This window comes from Oncorhynchus clarkii, chromosome 5 (assembly GCF_045791955.1).
Source record: "Oncorhynchus clarkii lewisi isolate Uvic-CL-2024 chromosome 5, UVic_Ocla_1.0, whole genome shotgun sequence".
Lineage (NCBI taxonomy): Eukaryota > Metazoa > Chordata > Actinopteri > Salmoniformes > Salmonidae > Oncorhynchus > Oncorhynchus clarkii.
Genome location: NC_092151.1, coordinates 71,026,379 through 71,038,695, shown reverse-complemented (window position 1 = coordinate 71,038,695; position 12,317 = coordinate 71,026,379). Strand labels below are relative to the sequence as shown.

Genomic DNA, 12,317 nt, shown 5'->3' with positions numbered 1-12,317 from the left:
GGCCCTGTAGCACAGCTAAACTGAAGTTTACCATTTGATGCTCATAGTATTGAATGGATTACATTATCTAGCTAGCACTAAATAAAATCTAGTTTCCACACTGGCACAGCTCCTCTGATGACATAACCATGTAATCCTGAACCAGTATCTTTGCGTTAGAGAACATCTTAAGCACAGATACTGGTTCAATGTAATCCTTATCATCAACAACACTGATTGTGCAACACCAGCCAACTAGCTAACGTTAGCTATCCTCAGCAATTCGTCATCAAAAATAGAGTGATCCATGCCATCTTGCAGTCCCGGTACCTAGCTTGCTAAACCCGAAATATTCGAGAAAGCCAGACAGACATATTTGTCTTCTGTGAATGGTAACTGTAGCTAGTTACCTAACTAGGATGACAACCAGCTGGGAACAGCGTAACGTTAGTTAGCTAGCAATATCATTAATACTTGAATTCAACAAATACAACCTAATTGTATGAAGCTATCAATCGAATCAAATCTGATTGGTTATTATGCCTACCGTTCGCTAAGATTATTATCCAGACACTGACACAGACCGCTGGTAACGACTTTCATAGTCACACTGTAGAAAAAACCATTAGCTAGCAAACTAATGCTACCGTTACCTGCTAGATTCGCAATCTTGCATACAGACGACCAAACTTAGTTTATCTTCGTTAATAAATACAGGCTGACAATGTTCTATTTCGCGTTCTAAAAGAAATGTTACAACAACAAAAAAAATCCAACTGAGGATGGTTGCTACAGAGATGCTTTTCCAATCCTCCCTGCTCTCTCTGATCAGCTGACCACAGACCAGGAAGCTGGGGCAGAGTAATTGCGACTGTTTAAAAAAATAAATATATATATATATATATATATATATATATATATATATATATATATATATATATATATATATATATATATATATATATATATAAAATATATATTTAATTAACAACAAGTACATGTGGGAACACAAGTATATACAAATAATATTCAAAGGACAATCGGGCTAGGGGGTACAACATCCCATTACACAAGGACCTTAATAAGTGACACTTATTATTCTAACAGCTTTTTTGTTAGTAGAGTATTTAATTGGCTTAAATCCAATTTCGACAGTTACTAGAGGGACTAGAGCCACAGATAGAACAATTAGACCTATATTTTACAGGATGTATAAAGGTGAAGCATCCGCTTGTCATTTCCACTCACTATCAAAACCCATTGACCGGCAGTGGGAGACTATGAAACGATATGGATTTTTGTCCGAGATTCGGTTAATTTCCCCATCGATGGAACATTTACTCTCAATACAGTTTTCTGTACCCAAAACTATAACCTGTTACGAACAGAGTAGACACTTTACACAGACTTTACACTTTTCCAAAGTAAAAAATAAAAATAAAAAATGCGTTGTTTAGAAGGAGTGCAAAGGCTAATTGAGTTATTGCACATGCGCACTTCAGAGTAAGCGTTCCCTAACGGAAATATGCAAATGTATTAATTCTGTACTACCATGAAAATAAAATTCAAAACCAAATAGAACCCGAACTTCTAGGGAATGAGTCCCAAATAGATCCCTAACACCCAGGTCCCAACCCACTAAAAAAGAAAACCTCCCCAAACACATTAAACTTTATGTATATCACCTTGAAACACTACAACCTTAGGATTGTTCAGCATGTCAACAACCATTTACAACACTAACATCTGTTACCCCAAATATCTCTTTTGCCGTCTCCACAATAACTCTCAACCTGACACTTCTGCTTTCCACAACAGCCATATTGACAACCTTACCAATAAAAGCTATGAAGTCAACTTTATTCATTCAGTGCTTGAGGTGTCATTACAGACACCCTGGTTCGATTCCAGACTGTATCAAATTTGGCTGTGATTGGGAGTCCCATAGGACGGTGCACAATTGGCCCAGGGTAGGCTGTCACTGTAAATAAGAATTTATTCTTAATTGACTTGCCTAGTTAAATAAAATAAATGTATAAAATATGGTACATCATGACTGATCCTATATCTCTGAGCCTCTCTCTGTGCCAGGCATCCACCAAATGCTGCACTGTGTTCTCATGGCTATTAATCTTTTTCAGGATCTTCTCTTGCTGAGCCTGGCTAGCACACAATATTAACAATCTATCCTTTCGAATGAACCAAGCTAATTTCACTTCACCAACCTCTATCTTTACAGCATTAGTTAGTCTGAGAGACTGAAAAACAGCTTCTATCTCAAGGCCATCAGACTGTTAAACAGCCATCACTAACATTGAGTGGCAACATACTGACTCAAATCTCTAGCCACTTTAATAATAAAAAATGGGATGTAATAAATGTATCACTAGACACTTTAAACAATGCCACTTTATATAATGTTTACATACCCTATATTATTCATCCCATATGTATATTCTGTACTCTATACCATCTACTGCATCCTGCCTATCCCGGTCGGCCATCGATTATCCATATATTTATGTGTACATATTCTTATTCATTCCTTTACACTTGTATAAGGTAGTTGTTGTGAAATTGTTAGATTACTTGTTAGATATTACTGCATGGTCGGAACTAGAACCACAAGCATTTCGCTACACTCGCATTAACATCTGCTAAACGTGTATGTGGCCAATAAAATTATGTAATTATGTATATGTAAGGCCCTGTGGTCTCATCAAACACTATCACCACTTTCCGCTCCAACACATCACTGCTCTTGCTTCCTACCTCGGCCCTCTTTATGCTTTCTTTACTAGACGCTCCACTGCTTTCTGTATCATGATCTCTCTTCTTCCTATGTCATTCCACTACCAACCACTCCGGTCCTTGAACCTCATCCTCCAGCTCCATACCATCACAACTGAAAGCCATAATGTTTGCATTCCAGCACAGCTGTTGCTTCACCAACTTTTTTCTCAATTTTGTCCGCACACGTCACTGTCATTTCTAACCTCCAACTCTCTCTCACACTCCTGGGATACATCTTATGTTAAATTACGTCAAAAGTAGATCTTTTTTTCATATGTAACCCTAATCCTTTTCCTAACCTCAATCGAATTATCCTAACCTGCTTTGTTAATTCTCATAACCTGCTGAGCAAGATCTCCTAACCTGCTACGAAAAGTAAATTCTGGTCAATTGTGGCAAACTGTATTCTATCTAGTCAAATCCGTGTTTGTCCACTTCCTACATTCCTCTTCTTCCAGGGAGTACAGCTATGACCAGGAGTTACCAGGACCAGGTTATGACCAGGACCAGGTTAGGAGAGCATCATAGCTAACCCTAACCCTTTGCCTAACCTTAACCTAAGTCTCCTACCCTGCCACCTTAATTATCCTAACCTGCTGCATAAATAATCCTAATGTTAAAAGTCTAGGTGATGCAGGTAAGGCGGAGACAGGCGCAGGACACAGGTGTGCACAATGAAGACAAAACAAATGGAAAATTAAACGTGGATCGGTGGCAACTAGAAAACCGGTGACGTCGACCACCGAACGCCGCCCGAACAAGGAGAGGGACCAACTTCGGCAGAAGTCGTGACACCTAACTTGCTTCGAAAAGTAACTTCCAGTTGTAGCTGTAGTCCCTAGAATCACTGCCTGCCCAGTGCCCAGTTTCTCCCAGATGTGAAGCAGCATCAATTAGAAGATTCAAATTCATTGATTTGAAAGTCAATACAATTGCTGGATGACTGATAAATACTGAAAATATACATTATCTCTCATTTTGAGTATTCTTTATTGAGAAAGAGAGAGAAATGGCTGAGCTTGGGAACCTTCATAGTTGTGACCAGGCCTTGTATTTATTTATAAAAGGGTGACCACGGCTCAGACATGCCTACTGGTATTACACTTTTATGCCATGCCTCAGATGAGGTCTTGCCACCCAGGTCCCAAGCCTTCAACTCAGCCAGCATTTTTAAGGGGCTCTGTCTAGTGTCCAGATCTACTAGTAACAGCCATAGAATAGTCTGTTCTGGTGTGTGTAACCCTGGCAGAGAATCAATGAAAGACCAAAAGAATTTGTAGAATGGAGCACCAGAGGTCCTAATGAGAGCAACAGACTAGCGCCTGAGAGAGGCTCTTGGGCTGGAGAGAGGATGAGGGAGCTGAGATGGATCGAACGCTAGAAGTGAATGAGGAGAGGAGGAAGGAGGGGAGGGTGGATGTTGAGAGGAAGACGGAGGTCATTCAGTACGCACAAACACACGCATGCATACACACATGCACACACTCACACACACACAACACCAGCAGCAGCACCAGGGGAGTTTAGGTTATAAACTACCCTAGAACAGGAACTGAGCTCAAACTTGTGAGTGATGCCTCCCAGATGTGCCGACAGAACACACATATACACACACACACAACCGTCCCCAGAGCTTAGCCCAGACTAACACCAGATAATTTATCTCATACACATACAGGTATGTCAAAACACACACACTCGTCAGCTGAAGCTGGATTTGTCCCCATTTAACAGTTACAGTTTACACTAATGGGCCATCACGTTTCCCTCATGATCAACTGTTTATCTTATTAAACAATTCAGAGTCAAACTAATCAGTCTAATATAATCATTAAGTTTAGATTGGGCCTCAACTGTAAATGCTTTGTTGAGGAAAGTCTGAGTCAGCTCATAGTTAGTTTAGTTTATTGTATCTACTTTGGGAAACTTTCTCTTGCATCTTATAAAGTAGACAACTCTGTGTCTGTATCCCAGCACAAATGTGCCAAGTGATTTGTCCATTATGTGAAGCCTTGGCAGGGCATCATGCACCCATTATTTTAGAGGGGGCATGAACTACGTAAGGATGGAAGGGGGTTGGTCCGGAGGGTCTTCACCCCCCTCCTGAAGTTGGAGAATTTAGCATGTTTCAAACACCTGAAAAGCTTTTTCCTGCAATCTAGTGCCAAATCATTATGATAATTATACAGTGCATGCGGAAAGTATTCAGACACCTTGACTTTTTCCACATTTTGTTACATTACAGCCTTATTCTAAAATGGATGAAATTTTTTTTAAATCATCAATCTACACATAATACCCTATAATGACAAAGCAAAAACAGGTTAATAGACATTTTTGCAAATGTATTAAAAATAAAAACAGAAATACCTTATTTACATAAGTACTCAGACCTTTTGCTATGACACTCGAAATTGAGCTCAGGTGCATCCTGTTTCCATTGGTCATCCTTGAGATGTTTCTACAACTTGATTGGAGTCCACCTGTGGTAAATTCAATTGATTTGACATAATTTGGAACACACCTGTCTATATAAGGTCCCACAGTTGACAGTGCATTTCAGAGGCAGCGTGTCAGAGTACAAACCAAGCCATGACGTAGAAGGAATTCGCCGTAGAGCTCAGAGACAAGATTGTGTCGAGGCACAGATCTGGGGAAGGGTACCAAAAAGTGTCTGCAGCCTTGAAGGTTCCCAAGAACACAATGGCCTCCATCATTCTTAAATGGAAGAAGTTTTGAACCACCAATACTCTTCCTAGAGCTGGCCTCCTGGCAAAACTGAGCAAACGGGGGAGAAGGGCCTTGGTCAGGGAGGTAACCAAGAACCCAATGGTCACTCTAACAGAGCTCCAGAGATCCGCCGTGGAGATGGGATAACCTTTCAGCGGCAGGGACTGGGAGACTAGTCAGGGTAGAGGGAAAGATGAATGGAGCAAAGTACAGAGAGATCCTTGATGTAAACCTGGTTCAGAGCACCTAGGATCTCAGACTGGGGTGAAGGTTCACCTTTCAACAGGATAACGAGCCTAAGCACACAGCCAAGGCAATGCAGGAGTGGCTTCGGGACAAGTCTCAATGTCCTTGAGTGGCCCAGCCAGAGCCCAGACTTGAACCCAATCAAACATCTCTGGGGGCCTCCCGGGTGGCGCAGTGGTTAAGGGCGCTGTACTACTCTGTGCCACCAGAGACTCTGGGTTCGCGCCCAGACTCTGTCGTAACCGGCCGCAACCGGGAGGTCCGTGGGGTGATGCACAATTGGCCTAGCGTCGTCCAGGTTTGGGAGGGCTTGGCCGGTAGGGATATCCTTGTCTCATCGCGCACCAGCGACTCCAGTGGCGGGCCGGGCGCAGTGCACGCTAACCAAGGTTGCCAGGTGCACGTTGTTTCCTCCAACACATTGGTGCGGCTGGCTTCCGGGTTGGATGCGTGCTGTGTTAAGAATGACTTTCAACCTTCGTCTCTCCTGAGCCCGTATGGGAGTTGTAGCGATGAGACAAGATAGTAGCTACTAACAATTGGATACCACGAAATTGGGGAGAAAAAGGGGTAAAAATGCAACAATAAAAACCATCTCTGGAGACCTGAAAATAGCTGTGCTCCCCATCCAACCTGACAGAGCTTGAGAGGATCTGCAGAGAAGAATGGGAGAAACTCCGCAAATACAGGTGTGCCAAGCGTCATACCCAAGAAGACTTGAGGCCGTAATCCCTGCTTCAACAAAGTACTGAGTAAAGGGTATGAATACATTTCAGATGTTTTTTGTGGAAAATTGCAAACAATTAGAAAACCCTGTTTTTGCTTTGTCTTTATGAGATTGAGATTGTTGCATTTGTGTGTAGATTGATCGGGGGGGAAACAATTTAATACATTTTAGAATAAGGCTGTTACGTAACAAAATGTAGAAAAAGCACTTATTAATGAAGCCGGTGACTGATGTTGTATTCTCCTCAATGCCATCGGATGAATCCTGGAACATATTCCAGTCTGTGCTTGTAGCTTATCCCACCGTCTCATCCACTTCATCGGACCTCTTCCGTATTGAGCTCATCACTGGTACTTCCTGTTTTTGCTTTAAGCATGAATCAGGAGGATAGAGTTATTGTCAGATTTGCCAAATGGAGGGCAAGGGAGAGCTTTGTATGCTATGTGGAGTAAAGGTGATCTAAAACTTTTTTTCCCTTCTCTAATTGCACATGTGACATGCTGGTAGAAATGAGGTCAAACAGATTAGTTTTCCTGCATTAAAGTCCCCAGCCACTAGGAGCGCTGCATCTGGATGAGCATTTTATTTTTTTGCTTATGGTCTTAAAACAGCTCGTTGAGTGCCGTCATAGTACCCGCGTTGGTTTGTGATGATAGACAGATAAGAATATAGATGAAAACCCTCTTATATTGTGGTCTACAGCTTATCATAAGGTACTGAGAAAAACCTCAAGACTTCCTAGCCCCCTTTCCCTAGCCCAGTGGTTATATCCCTATCTCACACCAGCCCTGTTGTACTCCCAGTGTGTGAGGTCATGACCGATGCTAGAGCATACACAGACTCTCAATCCCAGCCTAGTTGCTCCGAGTAAGATACTGGTAGCCAAGGGGAAATTATGTCCTCACTGTACCAAAACACATGCCAGATTCTAAATCTGAAAAAAAAGTGTGTTAATAATAATCACTAACAGTAAACAGAAGGTGTTGAGGGAAACAACACTTTCCATTTGACTGTTTTCATCACAGGTCTGTGTCTTCTAGTGAACAGCAGTTTAACATGGCGATCATTTATTTATCCGGTGCTGTGTTTTTCCAGTCACAACATGGCTGTTAACAGATTGTCCCCCGATGGGAGAAGTAGTCATATATTCCACTCTATGTAGAGGCTATGCAAAAACCCACACATAACTAAACAACCTGTAAACACACACTAAACAACCGTCAATACCGTGTATTTCTGATGACAGACAGATGTGAAATGCACGTGCGCAAACACACACACACGTCTACGTAGACTGGATGTGTCTGTCCCGACTAATAAAAGGCCAGTGATTAGGATGTGTTCAACAGGACTCTTACCTTTACTAGGGTCTTCATGGAGAACACATTATCACACAGCCTTTCTACCCTGCAGGTGCTTAGGGTGATTAAACACCACCCTCTCAGGTGTGAAATCAGTAGTGGTTTAAAGACTCTTTGGCTCTGCGTTGTGTGGAAATAGGAGAGTGACAAGTGGGGCTGAGGCTCATAATGTTCAGAGGTCCATTAAAGCCATTGTTCTACTATTCCTAGAATATTGTCTCCATGCAGCAGTTCTCAGTTGGGCAGAATAGATGTGTAACTTGACTGGAGCATTTTTGACTGAGGGCTGCATGCTTAGTGTTATACATTTTATTATATCATCACGTTTGTCAGCTTTGTAATAGATGTTTAAACAGCAATAGGAAGTAGTGTGAAAGTCCCTTTGTCAGTCATTCCTGGTATGGTGTGTCTGATGGCTGAGGAGAAGCAGGATGTTCTCATACCGCAGTCTTCAGAAGCAGACGCAACACATCAATAACACATTTACCGGTACCTCTCTCCACACATACATGCGATGTGGGTGGACGGGAGACAGGACAGAGGTATTCCCACTGGATTAGGAAAAGAGGAATGCTGTTTAATTGGAGGAAGGTAGAGGAAGCAGAGAGCAACCCCACCCCAGCTTTTATGAGTTCTCTCCATCGTTAATCCACCAAGGGGCAGAGAGTTTGATGTGCTATAGAGGGGTCTGTCCTAGCCTCCTAAATACTTCCCTCTGAGGTTGGCCAAACATACCTCACTTCACCAGAACCAACACCAGACTTTCTCAAATGACCTATTGCCCATGTAGTACACTACTTCTGACCAGAGCCCTTTGTGTAACCCCAAGTACTTCAACAGAATCTGTCCACAAATGATGACATGAATCATAATGGAATGAACTCCAGAGTTTCTTGCCTGTGACTGACTCCATATTTCCAAATTGGTTTCAGTTGACAGCTTCAAAGTGGTTGTGATGATTAACAGCCCACTTTTCATAGTCTCATAAATACTGGGGAACCCCAAATGAAGTGGGTCCAAGGTTAAAACTGTTGGAGAATCACTTAAGCATGAGGCTGTGGTAGGACTGAATGGTCAAAAGTTGGATCTTCCACATTCCTCCTAAATCCTGGCCTCTGGATTTTCACCCTAACTGGACGTGTGTCATTTCCACTGTGATCTTAAGTAAATGTTGAGTTTTCCCTCCTACGGTATTGGTCTTGAAATTCCCATCTAGTGGTGTCATCTGTAACTACATGTTGGTTCTTCAAACAGAAGCATGAGTTAAAAGACTCAAACTACCCCAGACACAGGGCCACTTTTTAAACAGCATATTATTTTATTAGTTTCTTAACTAAAACCAAGAATGTAAGACCGTACATATTTTAATACAGCGATGTACCCCCTGTACAAGTAAAAGAAAAAACAAACCAATTACCCCCCACTCTGTCCTCCTACACAAGGTTCCTCATCCTGTGTTCTGGTTAGGGGTATACCCCTCCCCACTAGTGGAGCACACTACTGTACATTTCTGAAGGACCCTTGTCACCATGGTAAACCTGCGATGAGAGTGGTGTAGGTTTGAGTGAGTGGAAGTGAGATGAGACAGGAATAATCTCTCCTCAACACTAACACCTGTCCTTCTGCCCTGAAATGCATCAGAACTGCAGTCTGCAGTCAAACAAAGCTATTTCTAATTTTGTTTTATTTCTCCCCCTTCCGTCTCCCTTTCCCTCTTGGTGAGGGTTAACAGAAAGCCACACTGAACTGTTTTGTTTCTACAGTTTTGAACTCGTACTCACTCCCTTTCTGTTAGTAGCAGCAGGGTTGGTTTCCCTACAGGCAAGTGAGTGAGTGTGTGAACAGTGGTGAAGAGGTATTCTATCCTCCTCTCTCAAGGGGGAGGAGGAAAGCTCCCAGACTGAATTTACAGACAGCCCATAATAAATCCCCTTCCACTCTGCTGCCATAGCAACAGGGATTCTCAAGGCTCTGTGAAATCATCTTTGCACGCTTAACCTTTGGCTAAAGATACAGGAGAAAACCGGGCAGTGGCCTCCCATGTGCCCCACGCAAACACACACAAACATTATCATTCCGCTCAAAGAGATGCGAGCAAGAGAAAAGGCAATTAAACTGCTGCATCTTACATTTCCTTTCGAGACAAACCCTCATTTCATAGTTTCACTCTTTAGTGAATATTGGTGAAAGCGTTGAGCGCTAGAGGGAGTTTGTGTGTGTGGTGATCGTACAAGCTTGTATACAGTCACACAGCTGTGTGTTAGCAATGATGGATGGAAGACTGGCAGAGGAATAGAACGCATCTGTGCTTCACTAAAATACATCTTTAACTAAGATTGTTTCATCCAACTACAAAAACAAGATTGCTTGATTCTCCTGTTAACAAAAATAACAGCCCTGTCCTCCTAATAACGGGATTCTATTGTGAAAAAGAAAGGAACAGAAATCATAGGGCTATAAAAATGGCAAACTGGCAAATCTTTTTTCTCCATTCAATCTTTTTTTACCATCCTAGTAGACATTTGAAGTACAGCTTGCCGTCTTCCGCCCCGCCCAAATTACAAGAGGTGGGGCTTAAAAAAAAAAATCACACACAGACCCCCAATAGTGGAGGACAAGAGAGGAGAAGGGGAGAGAGAGATAAGGTTGGAGCGCACACACACACAGTGGCCCCCTCAATAACCATTGACTAATATACCCCCACCTCTCCTCTCTTTCTCCACCTCTAACACCAGAGAGGGTGATGTGTGAGCGAGTGATTGCATGAATATGTGGAGCAGCTGGATCATCTCTCTCCCATCCATCCATCTGTGGAGATGTGTGAGGCTCTACTTCCCCTCCTCTTGTTTGATGGCCTGGGGCTTGATGGGGCCGGTGCGGATGGGTTTGCCCGCTGACAGGGAGGGTTTGTCGGGCTCAGGGCGCTCCACGACTCCCACCGTCTGGTGGTTGGGGGGCAGGATGTCGAGGGGGGGTTTGCCACCCCCCTGGTCGAGACGAGAGGGTTTGGAGACTGACGGAGCCTTGAGCTGCTCGGAGAAAAACTTATGAGTCGATTGGAGCACCTCGGCTCGCTGCTTCGCCTGGGGACAGCAATCAAATGAATCACTCAACCACATGCTGGGTTCATTTGGGAGACATTAGGATTTCAACACCAGGCACATTCTAGGTCAACCAGTCAACTAATCAGCAAGCAGTACTATACCTTGAGGTCCTGCTCTGCCTGGTTGCCTCGGGGACCTGTAGGGCCTCTAGGTGCGAGGGGGGGAAGAGGCCCTCTAGGGGGGTGGGACGGGTGCATCTGGGGGAACTGCTGCTGCTGCGGTGGTGGCCGGGGGTGAGGCATCAAACCCCCTCCCAGAGAGGGAGACATGGGGGGTGGGCCCATAGGCGAACGCTGCATCCCTCCACAAAATGAGTTAGCATGCTGGGTGTGGGAGGGAGGGCGCACCAGAGGAGAGACCAGGTTGGGCTGGGACAGAATCTGAAAGGAGGGAGAGGATTGTTAACATCATTAACTCTTTATATTAGAAATCCAAGGAAAAGGTGGTGTTAAGCTAGCCTCTACAAGTGTCAAATGTTTGTCATAATGATGTGTGTGGGTACATGAGTGAGTGTGGTAAGGTGTGGAGAATCAGTGCAGGTGGTCAGTCCAGTACAAGTGTTCAGCAGTATGATGGCTTGTAGATGGAAACTGCCTCTGAGCCGGTTGGTATAAGACCTCATGCTCTGATATCGTGTGGCTGAGTTGTGTGGGGTCCTTGATGCTGCAGGCCTTCCCCAGCCACCGTTTAAAGTAGATGTCCTGGATGGATGGGAGCATGGTCCCAGTGATGTACTGGGCCGTCTTCACCACCCGCTGGAGGGCCTTGAGGTCGTGGACAGAGCAATTCCTGTACCAGCCCGTGATGCAACCGGTCAGGACGCTCTCGATGGTGCAGCGGTAGTATTTGGAGAAGACCCGGGGCAGCATGCAGTTTCTTCAGCTGCCTTAGGAAGTAGAGACGCTGTGGCGCCCCAGTGTGTGTGTGTGTGTGTGTGCGTGCGTTACCTGTGGGTTGAACTGTCCAGGGAAGTGCTGTGTGATCCTCATGGCAGCAGAGGTGGGCTGGAACTGTTTCTGGTACAGCATGCTGTTCATCTTACTGGACTGGCTGTTGGGAGATGTAGAGCTGGCCCTGACCAGACAAATACATCAGCTCTTGGTATACTCATAAAACCGGTAGAAGGTGGGACAGGTTCTGTGTGAGAATATGTGTTACCTGTAAGGACTAGGTGTAGGGGTAGTGTGTGTGTGTTACCTTTACGGACTAGGTGTACGGGTAGTGTGTGTGTGTTACCTGTAAGGACTAGGTGTACGGGTAGTGTGTGTTACCTGTAAGGACCAGGTGTAGGGGTAGTGTGTGTGTGTGTTACCTGTAAGGACTAGATGTAGGGGTAGTATGTGTGTGTGTGTTACCTGTAAGGACTAGATGTAGGGG

At 44.0% G+C, this 12,317-nt stretch overlaps 2 protein-coding genes across 9 annotated transcripts in view; both read right to left on the bottom strand.

Moving 5' to 3' along the window:
* The window catches only part of LOC139409334 (vesicle-associated membrane protein 4-like), a 42,291-nt gene extending 41,483 nt beyond the window's left edge, over positions 1–808 (bottom strand). The window contains exon 1 of one of the 3 annotated variants that reach the window (XM_071154313.1): positions 633–808. The gene's annotated coding sequence lies outside the window, so the exon portion shown is untranslated. Of the gene's footprint in view, positions 1–526 lie in introns of all 3 variants that reach the window. The other 2 variants (XM_071154314.1, XM_071154312.1) reach the window with 2 other exon arrangements.
* An 8,323-nt stretch (positions 809–9,131) lies between these two features.
* Positions 9,132–12,317, bottom strand: part of LOC139409324 (protein PRRC2C-like) — a 34,487-nt gene continuing 31,301 nt past the window's right edge. For 5 of the 6 annotated variants that reach the window (XM_071154287.1, XM_071154289.1, XM_071154288.1 and 2 more), the window contains 3 exons: positions 11,888–12,014; positions 11,042–11,320; positions 9,132–10,919 (listed from right to left, as the gene is read on the bottom strand). In XM_071154287.1, coding sequence (XP_071010388.1) covers positions 10,665–10,919; positions 11,042–11,320; positions 11,888–12,014 — 661 coding nt within the window. In that variant the 3' untranslated portion in view covers positions 9,132–10,664. The remainder of the gene's footprint in view (positions 10,920–11,041; positions 11,321–11,887; positions 12,015–12,317) is intronic. The other variant, XM_071154291.1, reaches the window with a different exon arrangement.